The sequence below is a fragment of the Tenrec ecaudatus genome, chromosome 5, assembly GCF_050624435.1.
Source record: "Tenrec ecaudatus isolate mTenEca1 chromosome 5, mTenEca1.hap1, whole genome shotgun sequence".
Classification (NCBI taxonomy): Eukaryota; Metazoa; Chordata; class Mammalia; order Afrosoricida; family Tenrecidae; genus Tenrec; species Tenrec ecaudatus.
The window spans coordinates 145214221-145233590 of NC_134534.1; the positions used below are offsets into that span (position 1 = coordinate 145214221).

General features: G+C 55.0%; 1 protein-coding gene across 1 annotated transcript in view; it reads left to right on the plus strand.

Annotated features, from left to right (window-relative positions):
• Positions 1-18154, plus strand: part of FAM3D (FAM3 metabolism regulating signaling molecule D) — a 37746-nt gene extending 19592 nt beyond the window's left edge. Inside the window, exons 2-10 of the mRNA XM_075550746.1 lie at positions 694-787; positions 1143-1250; positions 3275-3298; positions 7912-8029; positions 9427-9485; positions 11991-12041; positions 13925-14009; positions 15089-15215; positions 17763-18154. Coding sequence (XP_075406861.1) covers positions 775-787; positions 1143-1250; positions 3275-3298; positions 7912-8029; positions 9427-9485; positions 11991-12041; positions 13925-14009; positions 15089-15215; positions 17763-17852 — 675 coding nt within the window. The 5' untranslated portion in view covers positions 694-774 and the 3' untranslated portion in view covers positions 17853-18154. The remainder of the gene's footprint in view (positions 1-693; positions 788-1142; positions 1251-3274; positions 3299-7911; positions 8030-9426; positions 9486-11990; positions 12042-13924; positions 14010-15088; positions 15216-17762) is intronic.
• Positions 18155-19370: the final 1216 nt, after the last annotated feature.

Sequence of the window (19370 nt, forward strand, 5' to 3'; positions counted from 1 at the left end):
GTCAGGAAAGCTGCCGGGGTCTCCTGTTGGGTCTGCATCCTTGCAGGATGATCTCTGGAGTCCATGTCTGTTGAAATGGATTGTGTGGATAAAGGGGGTTCTGGGGGCTGGAAGGAGTCATTTGTGGCTGGCCACATGAGGTCCAGGCTCAGTCAGTGATCATGAGCCCTGTTCTCTGTTTCTGAAGACTCCAAAGATGTGCTCACCAGAGAAGTGTGTCCATAATTATGGAGAGGAAGGAGGAAGGGAGGTTAAAAGGATGCATGGAAGGAAAGTGGAAAGAAATGAAGGAAGACGGTAGATGAGAGGGAGGCAGGAGGAAATGGATACTTGGATGCAGAGAATAGATGAACGGAAGCAGGGGGAGAGGAAGGGTATACGGATGGATGGATGGATGGATGGATGGATGGATGGATGGATGGATGGATGGATGGATGGATGGTGGGAGGGAGGGATGTGAGTGAATCGATCAAATCCTCCAGAAGATATTGATTCCTGGACTACACATTCCTCTGCTTTCCCATGTCTGCATTCATGAAAGACACCTTGAAGTGACTATGAAATGTCAGGGGCAGGAATGCAGAGCCTGTCGGGGCAGGGAGGGGCAGAGGGAAGTAGCCCATTTCAGGTGGCCTACAGTGAGGAACAGGACCGGGACACCTGTCCCTAACCTTACACTGTGTTCCTTTACAGACCCCGGATTCCAACTCCCACTGTCAAGGTTCTTCTCCACAAGCAAGCTGCGAACCCCAACTTGCTCTGCACGTGGAGGGGATGAGAGCGTCAGGTAGGGCCCGGCTCCGCGGAGCTTGAGGCTTTGTTCTGGGAGTTCTTTTCTGTCATCCCTGGGCTCAGAGGTGGTCCCACTGCATCCTTTCACTGCTCTCGAATCTCCCGGCCAGAATCGCAGGCAGAGGCCTCGCCCGGGGCCCGGGGCGAACAGGAGAAGCGGCCAGCTGCCTCCAGCCTAAAGGATCAGGCGGGAGAGGCGGGGGGCACCACTTAAGAGACGCCATCCGCAGGTGCGGAACCGGGAGCACTGTCGGTTACGTCCCCAAATCCTTCCAGTCCATAAAACGTTTGTTTCTGGAAAAGGCGGTCTCCAATGCAGTCGGGTCTCATCACCGCCCCTTGCTCTGCAGTTTTGCTTCGCTTGGTGCCTCTCGCCTTCGCCCTGGTGGCCACCTGCGTGTTCATCAGCACCTATGTCGGCTTCAGCATGAGAACCATCCGCGTGCCCCGGTGGCTGGGTGAGTGGGCCCACAGGGCCTGGGACTAGAACCGAGACACAGGAGAGAGCCCTCCTTCCACCCCGGCCGGGAACGAAGTGCCTATTGAGGCCTGTGGGGAAGGCTGGAGCCTGTTAGCACAGAAAAGTGCTCCGGAGCCCCGAGTGTGTCTGTGTTGGGACCTGTTGGACAGGGCCCCCCCCCAGCAAAGGCAGGCGAGAAACCCTGTCCGTGGGTAAAGCGGCCTCCCCTTTGTCGGCCATTCCTCTGCCTGCAGCCCTCTTCACACAGCACCTTCTGGGCCGCAGAGCTCCCCGTGGTCCCACCCCTCACCCCCACCCCCAGGCAGGTCTCACTGACCACCCGCTGCAACTCCACACCCACCCCCTCCAACGCGCCCCTCCCTGGTCAGCCAGTGTCCCTCAGAGCATCATCATCTGCCATCTTGATGCTGACTTCTCTGTTGACTTCGTTGTCACCTGCCTCCACCCCTAGAATGTGAACTTCCTGCGGGCAGGGATTTTGCCACCCCTCCAGAACAGGTGCTGGGCAAAGTGTGATTTAAGGATGAAAATGAAGAGAGGGAGGGTGGAATGGATAGATGCGATTTTACATGCCCGGTCCCATTGAATCTGCATAGTTGTCCTATGGAGTGGTCCAGGCAAGGTTGTGGAATGGATTATGTGTGATCTCACTCTATAGTTTTATGGGTGATTTTGTAAAACAGGGCTCAGGGAGATGATCATGTTAGAAAGGGTTCTCTAGAGAGAAAAAATCAGGACACTTATGATGTTATATATATTTAGATAGATAGATAGATAGATAGATAGATAGATAGATAGATAGATAGATAGATAGATAAAATGTAAGAAATAAACCACTAATTAGGGCCCTGGGTACCAAAATCAGAGATCATACTTACCTGGTATGTTCAGCAGGATTTGTTCAGGTAGGAGGGGCCACCTAACCCAATTCGAACTGCTTTGAACAAAACAAGATATCTTGAGTCACATAATGAGAGAGTGCGTGACCATCTGGCATTTGGCCTGACTGGGTCCAGAGGCCCAGAAAGCCATTCTCTCCGCATCTTTGGGTTCTGCTTGCTGTTACGAACCTCATGCCGTGAACAGCTTCCTCTCCAAGTTGAGTATGACAGGGACCAGATCTCCAGAGGCTCCTCTCGCAGCTTACCTGAAAGAGGTACTTCCCTCTCCTAGGGCCACCTATCATAGGAGCTCTGGTGGTGTAAAGGATAATGTGGTTGACTGCTAACTGCAAGGTCAGTAGTTTGAAACCACCCACCACTCCTCAGGAGACAGGTGAGACTTTCTACTCCCATATAGAGTAACAGTTTTGGAATCCCACAGGGGAAGTTCTTCTCTGCCCTATAGCTTCACTGTGAGTCAGAATCCCCTAGGTCAGTGGTTCTTAACCTTCCTAGTGCTGCAACCCTTTCATACAGTTCCACATGTTATGCTGACCCCCAACCATAAAATTATTTTTGTTGCTATTTCATCACTGTAATTTTGCTACTGTTAATAAGTGGACAACCTCTGTGAAAGGGTCGTTCGACCCCCAAAGGGGTCGTGACCCACAGGTTGAAAACCGCTGCCCTAGATGCCAGTGAATGGGGAGGACCCGAAAACAACCCATGGAAAAGCTCTAATTGGCTCTGTTAGTTTCACATGCCCAACTCTGGGCCAATCACTGCTGCCAGAGGAACGAAATATTATCATTGGCCCGGATGAGGTCTTATGCCACGAAGGACACCGATGGAGGGAGGGATCACGCGTGCACAGCCCCCTGAAGACCACAGGGAAATGCCAGGAAAGGAAACTCTCCAGGAACAAGAAATAGTTGGTATAGTGAGCCAATTCCCTTATTTTTCATTATTCCTCTCTTATAATCTCCCTGTGGTCCTGCTATTTCTGTTCCCACTAGGAACCTGTCCTCTAGAGACCTGACATAGGTCCCCAGCCCACAACCGTCCTCCCACAGGAAAGCCCAATACCTTGCTTGCTAACTAGGTCTGTCTTCTCTTCCAGGATTGGCCCCCAAGGAGGAGACCAGTGAGTATACACTCCCTACCCACCGCCACTACTCTCCCCACACACACCCCAATTGCTCTAGATCAGTGGTTCTCAACCTTCCTCATGCCGTGACCCTTTAATACAGTTCTTCATGTTGTGGTGACCCCCCCGACCATAAAATTATTTTTGTTGCTACTTCATCACTGTCATTTTGCTACTGTTATGAATCGGGCCACCCCTGTGAAAGGGTCATTCCACCCCCAAAGGGGTCGCTATTCACAGGTTGTGAACCGCTGCTCTAGGGTGAGATATCGTACCATCTCTTCTCCAGGATCCACCCAGGTCTTCCAGCCCCTTTACCAGTCCACCCGTTCCCTACCCCTACTGTCCGTACTGGCCCCAACCCCTGCTTCCCCCATCCCTCACAGCCCCTGCCCCTCCTCTCTCTGAGGCCCCCCACCTGGCTAGGAGCCCCCCATGCCTGCAACCACAGGAAGCCCAAGACACACAGAGAGGATGTTGGTTCTCAGTTGGAGTAGAAGTGCCGAGTGCCCCAAGAGGGGTGGGGAATCACGCTCCAGAGAGGGCACCCTCTGGACTGGGCTGGGTCAGGGATGGCTTCAGGAGGTGGGGGTCCACTGTGTCTTAGAGAATGAGGCAGTTAGAAGCTCGTGGAAGAGGGAACAGCCTGTGCAAAGCCAGGAGGCAGGAACGGCTGGGAGCCAGACATGGTTAGTGGTGGGGAGTAGACCAGAACCCCAGAGGGGCAGGAATGCCGAGCACCCTGGAGCCTCATGGATGCCTGAGCAAGACTTTAGTGAGGAGCGCATAGCGCTGAGGAGCTAGAAGGAAGGATATCAGTGATGAGAAGGAGGATGAAGTGATCGTTCCTCTATGTGCCAGCCACTGTGCAGAACTTCCAGGCCTCTCATGTTGGCCTCAACAACCCCCTGTGGGTGCTATAATCATTCCTACTTTATAGGGGAGAAACTGAGGCTCAGACGGTAGAGCAGCTCTGAGTGGTGGTGGTCAGCCTTGCCGGCTGCTCCAGCGTCAACCCTCTCAGCACCTGAGTGCCCTCTTTCTCCTCTCCACGGGGTGGTGACTGTAAATAGGGAAGAAGTTCAAAGACTAGGCTTGCACCTGATGGAGCCCCAGTGCACTGTGGGATTACAGAGAGCAGAAGCCACATGAGTTACCCCAAGCCCTCAACTTCATCTTCTTGATGCCCCCTAAGTCGTATTCTCACAGACACAGAATCCACAGCAGCCTGGTGCAGAACAAACACATAGACATCATCTGCTGAGGAGATGGCAAATCCAAACAGAACGCTGCTTTCCCCCCTTTCCAGTTTCCAGGGTAGGCATCACCAATCAATTCCAGAATGCATCCCTCCAAGCCTATGGGCAGTCTCAGGAGCTTTTCTTTAAGCTCCTAACAGTAGAGACGGATGAACATTTAAAAAGAAACCGGTTTGGTCATCTTGATACAAATCAGTTCCTGCATTTTGTCATTGGCCAAAGTAAAGAGAGATGTTTCTGGCATGTCACCCAACAGGCCAGTGGATGAGCTGGGACGAGAGCCCAGGTTTCCTGACACTTCTCCCATGGCCCACTCCCAAACCAGACTCACTGATGTCAAGTTGACTTCATTCATGGAGACCCCATGCGTGTCAGGGGACGGTCCAATGCCTGGTTTCTCTAGAGTAGATCACCTGGCCTTTCTTCTGAGGTCAACCTGAAGCTCCAACCTTTGAGTCAGCAGTCAAGGAGTTAACTGTTAGCATCCCCAATGCGAACCCCCAAGTGTCATGTTCTTCCTAGCATACCAGCCCCATGCTCTGTGCAGCAGAGTTAAGGGATTCTGAGAGGCCGGACCTCTGGATTTAAGGCTGCAGGTGGAGCGAGCCCTAAACCAGAGCCCAGCAAATAAACACCCTGCCTCCCAGTGGCTGAGACCCCGGGGCATCTCCCCCTTCCGCCAGCAGCTAGCCGGGAAAGCTGGATGGTCAGAAAATCAATTCCAGGAAAGCCTGCATAAGCCAGCCTGTTGACACAGGGTTTACCAGGCTTAGTGCAGTTGATTATACTCCAGACAAACCCAGGTGTGCTCCCTGAGGCTTGCAATAGCCTCCCACATAGGTGAGAGAGCCTTTGGCCTCCAAAGGAAGCAAGCCTCTCCACGAAGGGGCCAGGGCAGGGTGTGGGGCCTGCGCTTCTAGGAGAAGAGAAGCCGTGAGAGTTGTCCCCGTTCCCTAGTGTTGCTAGGTGTTACAGGAACACCACAGCGGATGGCTTTCACGGACAGGAGACTAGAAGTCTGACTTGGGGGCACCCACACTCAGGGAAGGCTTTCTCTATGGGCAGGCTCTAGGAAAGGTCCTTGTCTCCTTTCAGAGTTGGTGAGCCCAGCATTCCTTGGAGATTGCCCTGTATCTTGGCATCAGTCTCCCCTGGGTTTAGGAGGTTCTCAGTGCAAAGTCCCTGGATCCAAAACTGTTTCCTAAAGTGGACAATACACCCTCTGGGGGCGGGTACAGGTATGAGCCAGCAAGGCTGTAAAGGCAGATGCCTATACATTGTCCTAGGCGATGGGTTACAGTACTAAAGTGGGGGGTTTTGTTGTTTTTTTGGCCAGGGGGTGCTGAGGTTGGTTTATTTGTTTGTTTGCTTGTTTGTTTGTTTTTAAAGGGGCGATATACCAAATAAGTTCGGCAATCTATGGTGCAAGGAAGTGCTCTGCTCCCGGCTCTTCTCTCTTGGTGATCGTAGGTCCCTTTCCTCTCTGCTCCTTGTTTAATATCTTTTACATCTCAAATGTGAATGACTTAGGGTACAACCTAATCCATTCATCTAACTGCTTCTAATCCTGCCTCACTAGCCTCGTGAAGGTGAAGGTTGACAACTCACGGGACAATTCCATCAGCTCACAAAAGGGCGCGTAACTGCGTTACACGAAGCAGCATAGCCTGGCCAATTTGACACAAAATTCAATCCACAACAAGACCCTGCCTTGGTTCAGCTCACCCTTTGCCACAAAGGGCCAGGGAGGGGAACCAGAGCCATGACTCCAACCCAAGATGTGTTCTGAACTGCTGACCTGAGGCCCACTCTCTCCCCACCCTCCCTCGGGGCTGTCTCCACACTCTGCCCCCCTTTCTGTGAGAGGGCCTGCTCTGACTTCTCCTTACCCCCATCACATGGGTAGCTAATGAGTTGGGGGAGGAATTGGACAGTTCCCCACAGACCACCAGGACTGTCCACTCAACCAAGGGAGCAAAAGCCCAGTGGGGTGTCCAGGTGGCCCTAACTCCTGGGCTCCGCAAATCTTGCCCAGTGGACTGTGCCCACCTAGAGAGGCGTGCTTCCTGTGTCACTAAACTTGCCCTGTGCATCCCCGGCCTCAGACTCAGCCTGGTCCCAAGTCGTTCCGTGCATGTTGATTGGGTGCCCCCTACCGATGGCTGAGTCCCTGGGTGTGCCAACAGTTAAGACACCCCCTGATGCCCATGTCTGAGCTCACCCAGAGGTCCCACAGAAGAAAGGAAGGCCTGGTGAGTCAAAACCGACTGGATGCCAAGTGGTTTTGCATGTGCCTGCCATGTGGGATGGTTTAACAAGGTAACAGCAAGTGCCCAGCACCCGGCACAAATGTGGCTGTGTGAGCTCTGTTGAGAAGCCGATTGGTTTGCTTCCATGCCAGCCTGGCAGGGCCTCAGCCCCCCGGGGTCACAGCAGGGGCTGAGAGAGAGAAAAGCTGTCAGTGTCTGTTTCCCTTTTGCAGGTGAACATTCCCTAATTCCACGTTTATCCAACCTTCCCTAATGGTGCCTTCTGAGCTGTCAGGTGGTGTGAAAAACACGCATTAATATAAATTATAAGCTGCCAGGCAGAAGCACAGGTGACATCCCAGCTCACAAAGCCTGCAGAGAGCTCAGTGCCTCCAGGCTGTCTTTGAGGCCTCTGGGCTCCATGCAGACCGTGTGCCCCTGCAAGGCACCCTGGTGGGTCCTTCAGGCAGCCCCCAGACAAAACAGAGGAGCTGGGTACCAATGCCTGCTAGGCACAGCACATGGCACGTGCTCCTCCATGTGCGAATGAAGAATGGGCACCAGTGCATCTGGGAATTGCCGGGGTCTCTCTCTCCCTCACGAGAGCCCAGCACGGGAGACCTGCGATTGCCCCACTTGATAGATACGCAAGAAGAGGGACAAAGAGGGCAAAGGACTAGCCTAGGGTCACGGGATGGCTAGAGATGCCCCTAACCACCATGCCAGGGCCCCAGGGTGTTTTTTAGTGGGGGCCCTTGGAAAGTTCAAAAGGTGACCCCAGAGCAAGGCTCCCAGGAGAACCCTTTACTCACTCTGTCACTAACCAAGCACATGCACTGAGGCCCCAAGTGGAACCGGGACTGTGCCCAGATGGGAAGCCCACCCAGCTCTGTACTGGGTGATGAGGCCAGCAGCCAGGCAGTGGGACCCAGCACCCTGGGTGCTTTCCTGGGGTGGCTAAAGACACTGCAGGGACACAGAAGAGCAGGGATCCCAAGTCAGATCGTCAGTGAAGCCTGAGCCTGCTCTCTGGCCCTCTCCTGCTATCCTCAGTCCCCTTTACCAGTGGCTGCCCACCCAGGCTGGTCTGTTTCCTCCCCAGGAGTCCCAAAGTTCAAGTGCGGCCTCAGAAAGTCCTGCCCCTCCGACTACTTTGCATTTAAAATCAACAGCGGAGCAGCCAACGTCGTGGGACCTTCCATGTGTTTTGAAAACCAAATGTAAGTGCTTGAGAAGTCCTTTCATTCGTCCACTCACCCATTCATTTGTTGGGCAGTCTCTGAGGGGGCAAATTGGCAGGCCCACACCTTGGTCAGACCTGTGATCGCCGAGGAACCCAGGTGGGGCTATGGGCCACTAACTGCCAGGCCAGCAGGATGAACACCAGCCTCTCAGCAGGAGAAGGATGAGGCTGCCTGCTCCCCTGAAGAGTTACCGCCTCAGAAATTCACAGGGGCAGTTCTTCCCTGTCCTATAGAGTCACGTGAGTCAGAACTGACTCGGAAACGCTGAGTGTTTTGTTTGAGTTTGGATTGAATGAGTCACGAATAATAGGCAATGAGCCTAACAGCATCTGCGCTTCACAGCATTGTCCCGTACACTCCATCACGCTGTTTGGTCCCAACTGTAAAGCTGGCCAGTGATTTGAACTCGAGACTGTGTGGCAGCCAAACGCCTAGGCTCCTCAGAAGGAGAACCGCTAGAGGGAGGGCTCACGAAGGGCACCCCAGCCTGGAGGCCACAGGAATGGACCTAGAATACAGCCCATATAAGAAAAGCCCCGGGGCAACAAGTTTTCCCTGCAAAAGAAGCCGGAGAACGGACGTTTTTGTTAGAATTCTGAAATGAACTTCAACTTTTTTTTTAAGGGGTTTTTTTAAAAAGTGGGGAGGGGGAGCATTTCATTGGTTCCTGTGTCCACAAAACAGACGCAGCGGGCTTCAGGTCTAGCTTGATCCAGGGAGTCAACCCATATCTTCGGCGGGTCCGCTCTCACCAGCCTCAGCTCTGCTGCACCCTGTCGCTGAGCTTTCTTTGGTTTATCCTGCAGCAAACGGGCTTCTGCACGGGACCAAAAGGGAGACCTCCCCCAGCTGGATTGGCATAGCACCCCCACTGGAAACTGAGCGCTTGGCTTCAGAATTATCCCTGCTAAAGTCCCAAGACGGGATCTTACTGGCTGGCCAGGGTCACATGACCATGCCCGGCCCAATCACAGGGATACGTCACGGCGGAGGAGGGAGGAGTCAGTTCAGAGAACCGCCCAAGCTGAGACTGAAGACCACTACCAGCGTCTCCCGGGAACTTCCCGAAGTTGGGGTGCGGCTGCCAGGCTCCCCGCTGGTGACCAGACCCAGACAGCACTCTGAGTTCTGCCTCTCAGCGTGGGTGAGGGGGTGGCACCACGTGCAGCCCACGGAACGCCAGGCGGGGACCATCCCTCCTCTCCAGCAGCGCCAGGCTGCCGAGTCAGGAGAAAGCAGATGGCCCCAATTATTCCGTGTGTTTCCGGATGCTCCCCGCACCGCGCCATGTGGGCGCTCTGGGTGAGAGTGGAGAGCGTCTTCCCCGCTCGGGGACCAACTGGTGTGTTTTGTTTTTACTTGTTCTCCTTCAGGATCATGAGCCCTGTGAAAAACAACGTGGACCGAGGCCTGAATATCGCTCTAATCAATGGTGAGTCAAAGTGGCTGGGCTTGCTGGTGGTTTTGAAGTGCTGACCTTGTGGATCGAAGCCTAGCGCCACCATGCCTGGGCCAGGAGCAAAGGATACAGGACACTAGTCCACCCCATGTGCTCGGCTGCTAGACAAACGGTGGAGGTGCTAAAAGACCCAAAAGCTCCTTGGAAGAAAGGCCTGGCGGTCTTTCTGGAGAAATCAGCCCTGGGAAACCCCGTGGAGCACAGGTCTGCCCTGACATGAGGTCACAAGTCAGAAGCGACTCGTCACCTCCTATTGGGGACCCACAACCCTAGCGAGGCCTCTCCCTGTCCCGGGAGGAACCACATCTCCTAGGGAGCATGGCGGCCCTCGTGCTCACCCCTGAACCCAGCCCAAGCCACCCACAAACGTGGGGCCGGTACTGAGGGCAAGTGGTCATCCCTTTGCCCAGCCCCCAGGTAAAATAACCATCAGCAAGCGCGAACTTTGATTCCGGTCCAGCTGGCTTCGGGTCAGAATTGACTCCGTAGTGTGGCTTTTTATTTCAAAGCTCAGCACGATGCTAAGCTGTGCTCCGTGTCCCCATTTTCCAGCTGGGGAAGGGACGCTCAGAGAAGTCAAGCCACTTGCCCAAGGTCACACAGCCAGTGCACGGAATGACTTAGGCTGGAGTTCAGATGGGTGACGCCAAGTGTTTACAGTATCCACCCACACTCGCCAGCTGTGGGAAGTCCGGCCACGCCCTCTCCGGGACGAGTCCCACGTGTGAGTTGGGAGCACACGGGATTGCAAAGAGGAGAGATGGTCGTGTGTGTGCCCTGCGGTGTTACAAGCAGCCTGATAATAACCGGAGGCTGGGGGTAAGGAGGGGGGGAGAATACTTTCTCCCCCTCAGGACCTTCGTCTGGGAATGATTAACCAGATCTGAAGTTCTTAACCTTTACGTGACCAGAACTTAGAACTTGAACACCAGTGAGAGCGAGTATCTTGGACAGGCTGCAAAGTGAGCCCCCCACCCCGCTTCCCCACCCCGTCCTAGACCAAGCTGGGAAACAGAGAGGCCCTGGAGGGACCTGTTCTCCTCCCCCACCCCCTCGCAGTCCCCAACCCCTTCTCTGGATTCTGCAAACCTTAGGGGCGGTGTAGGGCGGCGATCGCCTCTGCAATACTCCCATCTAGTGGTCATAATTGAGAACTGCCACTTTCCTACCGAACACCTCTTGACTCCTCCCTTGGTAACGCCTGCGAATGCAATTTAAGATTACTGAGCTTGGAGACCCTGAATAAGGTTCAGCCCCCCAAAAATACTTTGTCCTCAAAAGTTTGAGAAATCCCAGACTTTCAATTTAGATGGGATTAATATCTGGTGTCCTGGCGCAGGAGCCCTGGTAGCATAGTGGGTTACACTTCAGGCTGTAAGGTCGTTGGTTCAAAACCAGCTGTTCCACAGAAGCTAGAAGAGGCTTTTCCACTTCCATAAAGAATTATAGTGTCTAGAACACACAGGGAATGTTTGAACCTATCCTGTAGGGTTTCTGTGAGTCGGAATCGACTTGATAGCAGTGAGTGTAATGTCTGGCCAAGTAATACTGCTAACCTCAGTTTGAAACTACCAAATCTTGGGGAAAGATTTGCAATCTTGGGGCAGGTCTCTATCCTGTAGGGTCGATTAGAGTTGAAGTGTATGCAATGGCAGTGAGGTTTTTTACTGATGTCTCATGCACTGTCTCGGGTAAGGGTTGGGGTGCTAGCCGCAAGGTTGGCGGTTCAAACGCACTATGCACACTACAAAAGAAAGATGAGGCTGTCTGCTCCTGTAAAGATTTACTGCCTTGGAAACCCTGTGAAGGGCAGCTAGGAGCCGGAATTGACCCAATGACATTGGGGTTTTGGCTTAATGATGGTCAATTAGAAGCCTCTGGGTGGGGCAAAAGGCGTGCACTTGATCAACAGGTTGGCAGTTTGAGCCCATCTGGCATAGCCATGGAAGAAAGGCCTGGCGGTGTGCTTTTCCAAAGATCACAGCTGAGGAAAACCTCTGGAGCAGCTAGCTCTGCCCTGTTGCTCACGGGGCCACTGTGGTTCAGAATCTGCAGCAGCAGGTGACTTTTGAAATGATGACATGATTATTATTATTTCACAGCTAATTTTTATCTTGCCTGCTTGGTGTCTATTTTGCATGCTTCTCATTGAATCTGTGCAGATTCAAAAATGGAGGTGCTATGTGTTGGGAAATGCAAGGCAGAGCAGAGGCCCAGACTGGTTAGGTCTTGTTTGAGCCCGGAATCCCGCTCTCATATGCTTGTGCCTCTCAGCTGGGCCCAGGAGCCCAACCGAGGCCCCTGGGCAGCTGCACACCTGCCACAGAGCCTTGCTTGATGGTGCTGTTATTAGTGTTTATCCTTATTACATCCTTACATTACAGCTTTCGTCCTTAGCCGTGCAAGCCCAGGAGCAGCCGTGCTCAGTGGGATGACTATGTTACAGGAAGTGATGTTTCTGTTTGCTTAAACCCTTAGGCACTTCTGGGGTGACGCTGAAATACAGCTCCTTTGACATGTATTCTGGAGGTAGGTGCTCCTTGGGGCCCTGAAGTCCCAGGCTGGCTGAGGCCATCGCAGGTCAGGAGTGGGGCACTGAAGTGCCGATGGCAGGGACGCCATCTGCTCAGGCTCACGCAGACTGGCACTAGGTGCTTATCTTAAGATCCCAGGGCCAGCACAAGGCTTCCCCAGGCCAGGGGGTCAGCTCTGCACTCTGTGCATCGGCAGACCTCCTTCCTTCATTCTCAGCACAGACATACTGGAGCGTCTCTCTGGCAGCCCAGCCGCAGGCCCTAGACATCACTGCAGCCTGAGCGGCATGGATCCTGGGCATCCATCTGCCAGGCAAGGCTGTGGACAAGAGAGGGACTCTCACCCAACACTCTTGACATCTTCTAAAGGTGGTGGGATCCAGCCCAGATGTCACCCCACTTCCGGCCCCAGAGGCCTCAACAAGAATCGGGGCCCTGGGGGCTCCATGCTCTTTGCTAGCAGGCAGTGAGCGGACTGAGGATTGATTGCCCTCAGGACAGATGACCTGTGTTCCTTCCCATCTCTGAGCTCGGCCTGGAGAGTGCAGAGCACATGTGACCTCTGACCCCAGAGAGCTCCTTACCCTGTGAAGGGGAAGGGAAGCAGCAGGCCAGTGGGAAACGGGGTCTACTGCCCAGAAGACACACCTGGGGATGGTTTCCCAAGGGGGGCTGCCCACCACCCTACAGGCAGGCAGCTGGGCTCCTGCCTAGGCTACCTGGTGGGGGAGAGGTCTACAAGGCTGAGGGATGTGCCCAAGGGAGCCCACATCCAGGACCCACACATCCCCCACCAGGTTGCCTTCTGAAATCCCCGCCAGGATGGGTGCTGGTGCAGAATGGGGGCTGTGGGTGGAGCTTTTACTTTCTCTCTCTCTCTCTCTCTCTCTCTCTCTCTCTCTCTCCTCCCGCAGCGAGGTGGTGCACAGGCAGCCTGGGGCAGGACAGGGCTAAGGCAGTGGGGGGTGGGGTTTAGAGGGGCCTGCCTGGAGGGGGTTTCGGTGAAATCTGCAGACTGAGTCTGCAAAACAGAGGGAAGGATGGTGTCCTCAAGTCGGATTGACGAGATGACGTGAGGAGCAAGCCACCTGTGCATGGTGCAAGGGCGCCCCTCTTGGCCACTGGCGGGGGCGTCTCCCTCTCCCATGGGGGTGTTTCCAAAGCTAGGTGCTCTGCTCTCCAGGGGGTGGGAAATGTCAGAAATGAAAAAGGTGAAGAAGCTGCAGGTCTCAGCGCTGGGCAGCAAGTCACAGAAGAGCTGTGAGGACAAGGTGCCCTCTCAGGGGATGGCCACTGCGGGAAGGGGTGCTCTGTGCTTACCAAATATGCACACAGCCCACCCCAAAAAGAACCGAGACTTTAACAGGCTGCTCCTGCGGCTCTGCCTTTAAAAGCTCCGGAGCCGTGTCATCCAAAGAGCTGCTGGAGGAGTCTGGTGACAACACAGTGAAGGGACGTGCTCACTCGGCTGTTCAGATCAGCCCAGTGACTCCCAGAGAGAGACTCAGCCGTCTAGTCCCATAGCCCAGGAAGCCCTACAGGGCTGTGCGACCCCATCACGCAGGGTCCCCTTAGTTGGAATTGACTTGGCACCACCAACAAGCGGCCCTGTGTTTGCGGTGAGATCAGCCGGCTGAGGAGGGCATGTGGGTGTGGGCCCTGAGCAGTGAGGACGAATGGTGGGGGGGGGGGGGGGGCACAGACAGCCATGGCCTCCCAAGAGCTGCCTGGCTGGTAACCCCTAGACCAGTGGTTCAAAACCAGTGAATATTACAGTAGGTCACCTGGGCCATCGGGCCCTCCCCCCAGGGGAGTGGGAGAGACCGGGCAGCAGTGGCTTCTGCAAAATGGCCAAGACCTCTCTCCTCCCTCTGCCAGATCCCAACCACCTGGTGAAGTTCCTGAAGGAGATTCCCGAGGACACGCTGGTGCTGGTGGCCTCCTACGATGACCCGGGGACCAAGTAAGAGGAGGGCTCTGGCCCGGCACCCTCTGGCCCTTTGTCCTCAGGAAGTGACCGGACACTACCCTGTGTCCCTCACAGCCTGGTTGCCACATGGGCAACTAGAAACCGCCTCCCCGTCCAGGGACAGCCCGCTGCTTATATAGATGATGGCCCACTGCCCTATGCAGATGCTGTGATCTGTGACGAGCCCTAACGGCACAGTGGGTAAGCACTTGGCTGCTAACCAAAAAGCCAGCCGTTCGAACCCACTCGCTGCTCCCTGGGAGCCCTCCTATAGAATGTCTGAGTGGGACTTAACTCATGACAATGCGAGGGTATGTTGGGAGCCCTGGTGTTGCGGGGATTAAGCACTCGGCCACAAACCTAAAGGTCACTGGTTGGAATCCGCCGGCAGCTCCGTGGGAGAAGGATCAGGTGATCCACTCCTGTCAGGGGTGTTCCGGCATCGAGGCAATTCCGACTCACAGCAACCACACAGGACAGAGTAGAACTGCCCCCACGGGTTTCCGGGGTGTCATCTGCCACATCTCAGAGCAGCAGGTGCACCGGCACCCCTGACCTTTCGTTAGCAGCCAAGTGCTTCATCACTGCGCCACTAGGGCTCCTTCCCTAAAGAGGTTTCAGGTGGTCCCTGTGGGTCAGAATTGGCCTGCTGTGTTATCATACACCTATGACCCGGACATGAGTTACGGTCTGCTGCAGCGAAGTGATGGTGTAGACCGCCCGGAAGGGCATGGGGGAAAATGCTCCTCCTTGAGTGCCTGGTGAAAACAAGGCAGTCACAAATCGCCACCAGGTCTCGTCTCCCCTCCCCTCCCCCCACCCCCCATCCAGGGGCACAAGGAGACACAGGGAAACAAGCTATCATCTTGTTACTTCTTTGTCATCCTCCCAACCAGCACATGCTTGTTACCGGAAGATCCAATGTCCCCACACCTCCCCACCCTCACCCGGGACCCCCTTTTGGAGAAAAAAAGTTTGCAAACTTCCCACCCTGGTGCTTTCATCTAAGCCCCCATTCCTGGTGCCCTTCGGACCTGCCGCTGCACCCTCACCACCCTCTCTGCCCCCTGCAGGCTGAATGATGCCATCAGGAAGCTCTTCTCCGACTTGGGGAGTACCCATGCAAAGGAGCTTGGGTTCCGGGACAGCTGGGTCTTCCTCGGCGCCAAAAACCTCAAGAATAAAAGCCCCTTCGAGCAGGTGGGTTCCTGGCCTCTTCCCAGCTGGAGAAGGACGAGGTATGGACCGGGGCGTGGGGGACACTCAGAGTCAACCTGGAGCTGTGGGCTGGATGGTGACGGCAGGTGACTCAGAGCAGAGCTGCCCCCTGGGGGATCCTGTGATCTTTGGGAAGCAGGTTGCCAGGTCTTTCTCCCGCAGTGCCTGGGGTGGGTTCTAATCACCAACCTTTCGGTTAGCAGCTGAGTGCAAATGGGGTCAAAGCCATGCCTGGCCTCCTCGGGCTATGCAAGGGAGAAGGGGGCTCCCACTGCATACTGCCCAAGGATGAGTCCGGTGAGGCAGAGTGGACAGACACGCCTCCGCCCTCCGCCCTCTGACCTCTGACCTCCTCTCCTCATTCTGACACTCCCTCCCACATAATCGGCTTCTCTGCTGGCTCCATCCTCCCTGGCTGCAGCCATACAAAACTCACGGGCAGGAGGTACGGTTCTGGGGTCTACTGGGGAGGCTCACAGGCTACAAAATGCTAAGGACACACAGTCCTGTCCTCGGCACCTCTTCTCTGCCGTGCCACCAGGCCTGTCTCTCTCTGTCCTTAGCCCCTCAGCCCCCAGTCTGTGTTCTGATGGATGTCACTAAGCTCCTTCAGTGCTGATGAGGCTCCAAGGCAGCCTCCCCCACTCCCCAAGGCACTCCGTTTTCCTTGCTTCGGGGGCCCCAAAGCTCACCACTCTGTCTCAGGGGCTCGGCACTGCCTCTCCCAGGTAGGCTCTGGGACCTATATCGGCCTTGGTGCCTCCTTCGTGCTGTTGGTGGGATTCCTCTTCTTCCTGTTTCTGAGATGGCTCACTTTATACCCAGAGCAATGGTGAAGCCGAGCAATCCCCACCCCAGAATCCTCTACAGCTCACTCGAGTACCCTCCCCCAGTCCCTCCCCTTTCATAATGACATCGTCTACAATGACTTCTTGGTTGGTTGTTGTTGGTTTAACTTTCTATGGTGAGCTAGGTGGGGGCTTACACTTCTGATCATGTATTTTGTAACCAACAACCTTAACGGCTTCTCAAATCTCCCGTTAGCTAGCCCCGCCCCACCCCCAGCCTCTGAGTCCTCCCCTCCCTCTTACCAAGTCTTCTGAAACACCAGAGTGGTCCTGCTCACAATCCCTCACGACAGAATCCTCCGATCCTAGCAACATCTGCCACCGACCTGGCTTCCCCAGACTCCTCAGGAAACAAAATGTGTAAGAATTGTTGGACGTAAACTTGATGGTCTGCTTGGTAAACCTTCAGCCAATTTTCTAGCCCTACCCCTGCAAAAAACTAATGCTTAAAATTTTTTTTTCTAAGAAAAAGCTTAACACGCACATACCGTGTGCTCCCACCATCCCCCTCCTGGATGTCCTGCCCTCTCACTCACGGCCATTGAGCCGATTCCAGCTGGGCCGGGTAGAACTGTGCCTATGGCTTTCTGAGACTGGCCGTTTACGGGAGCAGAAAGCCTCGTCTTTCTCCCGATATTTTACCCCAGAGAAATAAAAACCTATGTTCATAGGAAATGACAGTAACATGCTACAGCATGGCCTGGCTAGACGAGAAAGTGGGTGGACTCGGCGGCACGGTCTGGGGAGGATGCAGGACTGGTGGCCTCCAGGCGATCTGGAGGGGCCGGTCAGCAGGTGAGACCCTCGTGGGAAGCGAAGCTCAAGGCCATGCTGGGACAGCGAGCCGAGCCCTGCCCTTCCTGGAAGTGATGGTACCAGACCCAAAAAGCCTGGGCCAAGACTGTAAGTAAATCACTAAGGACACTTGGCACCACCTCCGACCTGGTGCTGATGACCACCGGACTGGGAAAGCCAGTGTGTGCCGTGTCCCACACACGGAAGCTGGGGCTCAGAGAACCATCTTCTTCGTCTTCCTGAGAATCAGCCGCTCTGGTGCCAGTGGTCGATGTATTTACTTTCTGCTCCTACTGACGAGATTGTGCTGCCGTCAGTCTAAGCACCGCGCACGCCACATTTACCACCTTGGGGATGTGACCTGCCCCCTCCTGCTGTTGTGAACTGGCACTGCACCCTGACTGGATGGCTGGCGGCGGTGACTGTGCCTCGGTTTCCCCGTTACGGGACGGAATGATCACTGTGTGCACTTTCCAGGGCCACTGCGAAGATGACATTGATGAGTCATTTAGAACGGTGTCCGGCACATCTGTGAAGATGGCTGGGTTCTTCTCTCGACTGTTGGTATTTGAGGTGCCCCAGAGGGGCTGGTGGAGATTGGTGGCGGGGGGGGGAAAACAGTCCTAAATCTCTCCAATCCGCAGTCTCCACGCATGGGCCGCCATCTCACCTCTGAGACACTGGACAAGTTGCCTCTGGATCTGAGCCCAGTCCCCCACTTGTGGAACCGGATATAACATCCAACACCTTCTTCCCAAATAGAGTTTTGGTGAAAATGCAGTGGGCGGCGGCATTTGCATCTCAAAGCACAGTACCAAGCCGAGTAATCTCTCCCCCTCTCTGTTTGGCTCCCTCATCTCTCTCTCTCTCTCTCCTTTCTCTCCAGTGGTTAAAGAACGTCCCACAGCAAAACAAGTACGAAGGGTGGCCTGAGCTGCTAGAACTGCAGGGCTGCGTGCCCAAGAAGGTGCTTTAGGGCCGGGTCTTATGGAAGAAGCTCCTGCCTGACCGAGGAGCCAAGGCCCAGAGGGTGGCCGGCTGGACAAGCCAAGCAGACCTGGGGAGAGGAGGTGAGCGTGGCTGTTGATGTCCGTGCTCGCTCTGACAAAGCATCGCACCGTTTCCGAAGCTAAGCCCTAACACACACACACTGGCCTGGGACATCCTGCCTGGAGGGATACCAGCCTCCCAGGGTCCTTCGGGACCGCCTGCAGCTGTGAGAAGAGGTGGGCTTTCCATCAGGGAAAAGACTGGCCCCACGGAAGCAAAATTAAATGTTATTGTTGCTGATTTCTGGAGGAACTTGTTCTGCCACCTCGAGGCGCAATGTGTCTCCCTGGGGCTGAACTGGACGAGCTCCCAGCAGCTCCGGGCTGTGGTTCTGGTCCGGCAGCCTGCAGGACACATGGTGGCAGGGAAATTCAGTTCACGGGTGAGGCCATCATTTGGTGTCAGCCGTCCAGGAGCAGAGTCAGGGGCAGGTGTGGAGAACACTGTAGTAAAGACAAGTTGGCAAAGAGAGAAAACTGATCACAGCGGGAGGGGAGTCAGAGAGCTGGTACAAACCAGTCCAGGAGGCAGCTTTTCGGGGAAGCATGGTGGGCAGCGAAGGGTGGACTCCCCAGGAACAGACCCTGAGATGGGCTTCAAGGGCAGGTGGGGAGCCGGTGGGTGAGGACCATTGTTGTCCGGCCCGTTGGTAGCGTTGTTGGAGGCCATCGCAGCAACCACGTGTGGATCCATTCGTGGCGGGTGTTTCTGTTCTTGTTTTTTAATACCTGTCCCTCTATTAAGCATGCAGTCCCACTCCAGGGACGGGTCCCCCTGATGACCTGGTCAGAGTGAGTGAGACAAAGTCTTGCTGTCGGCACTGCTAAGGAGCATCAGGTTTGGCTTCCTCGTTCTGCCTCCCTCGGTCCGTGGCCCACTCGATGGCCTTCGCCAACACTGCCATCCACAGGCATCCGCTCTGCTTGCTCGTGTGTAAGCTGACGTTGAAGCTGCAAACAACAACAAAAGAAGTCCCCACGCGTCAAAGTACAGCCTCCGTAGCTCCTGGCTGCATTCAGAGACCCGCTCAGGAACTGACCAGACCAACAATCATTGAACAAAGCAGCCGTTCAGCGTGAACTGGGGCCCTCTGAGGCTGGGCTAGGCAGAGGACTCTGGGCGGTGGCCACTATCTTCAAGGACATAGAGGGGCGACCTGGCAGATGACGCTTCTAGAAGCTGCATTGTACTATGCTCTCAACACTGACAGGATGAGTCAGTGAGCTGGGGGGAGGCTCACCTGGAGGCCGGGGAGCTCAAAAAGGCCTCTGTGGGGGGCCTTCACCTAGCTCCTGCTTCTGCTGGTCAGGCCCGCACCCTTCTTCAGAGAACAGCCCTGGGAGGCCTATGGGAAAGAAGAGAGACCCTGAAATGCAGGGGGCGTACGTCACCCTAGAATAGTGCCGAGTGACTGGCTGATTGGTGATGGAGAAAATGACCCAGC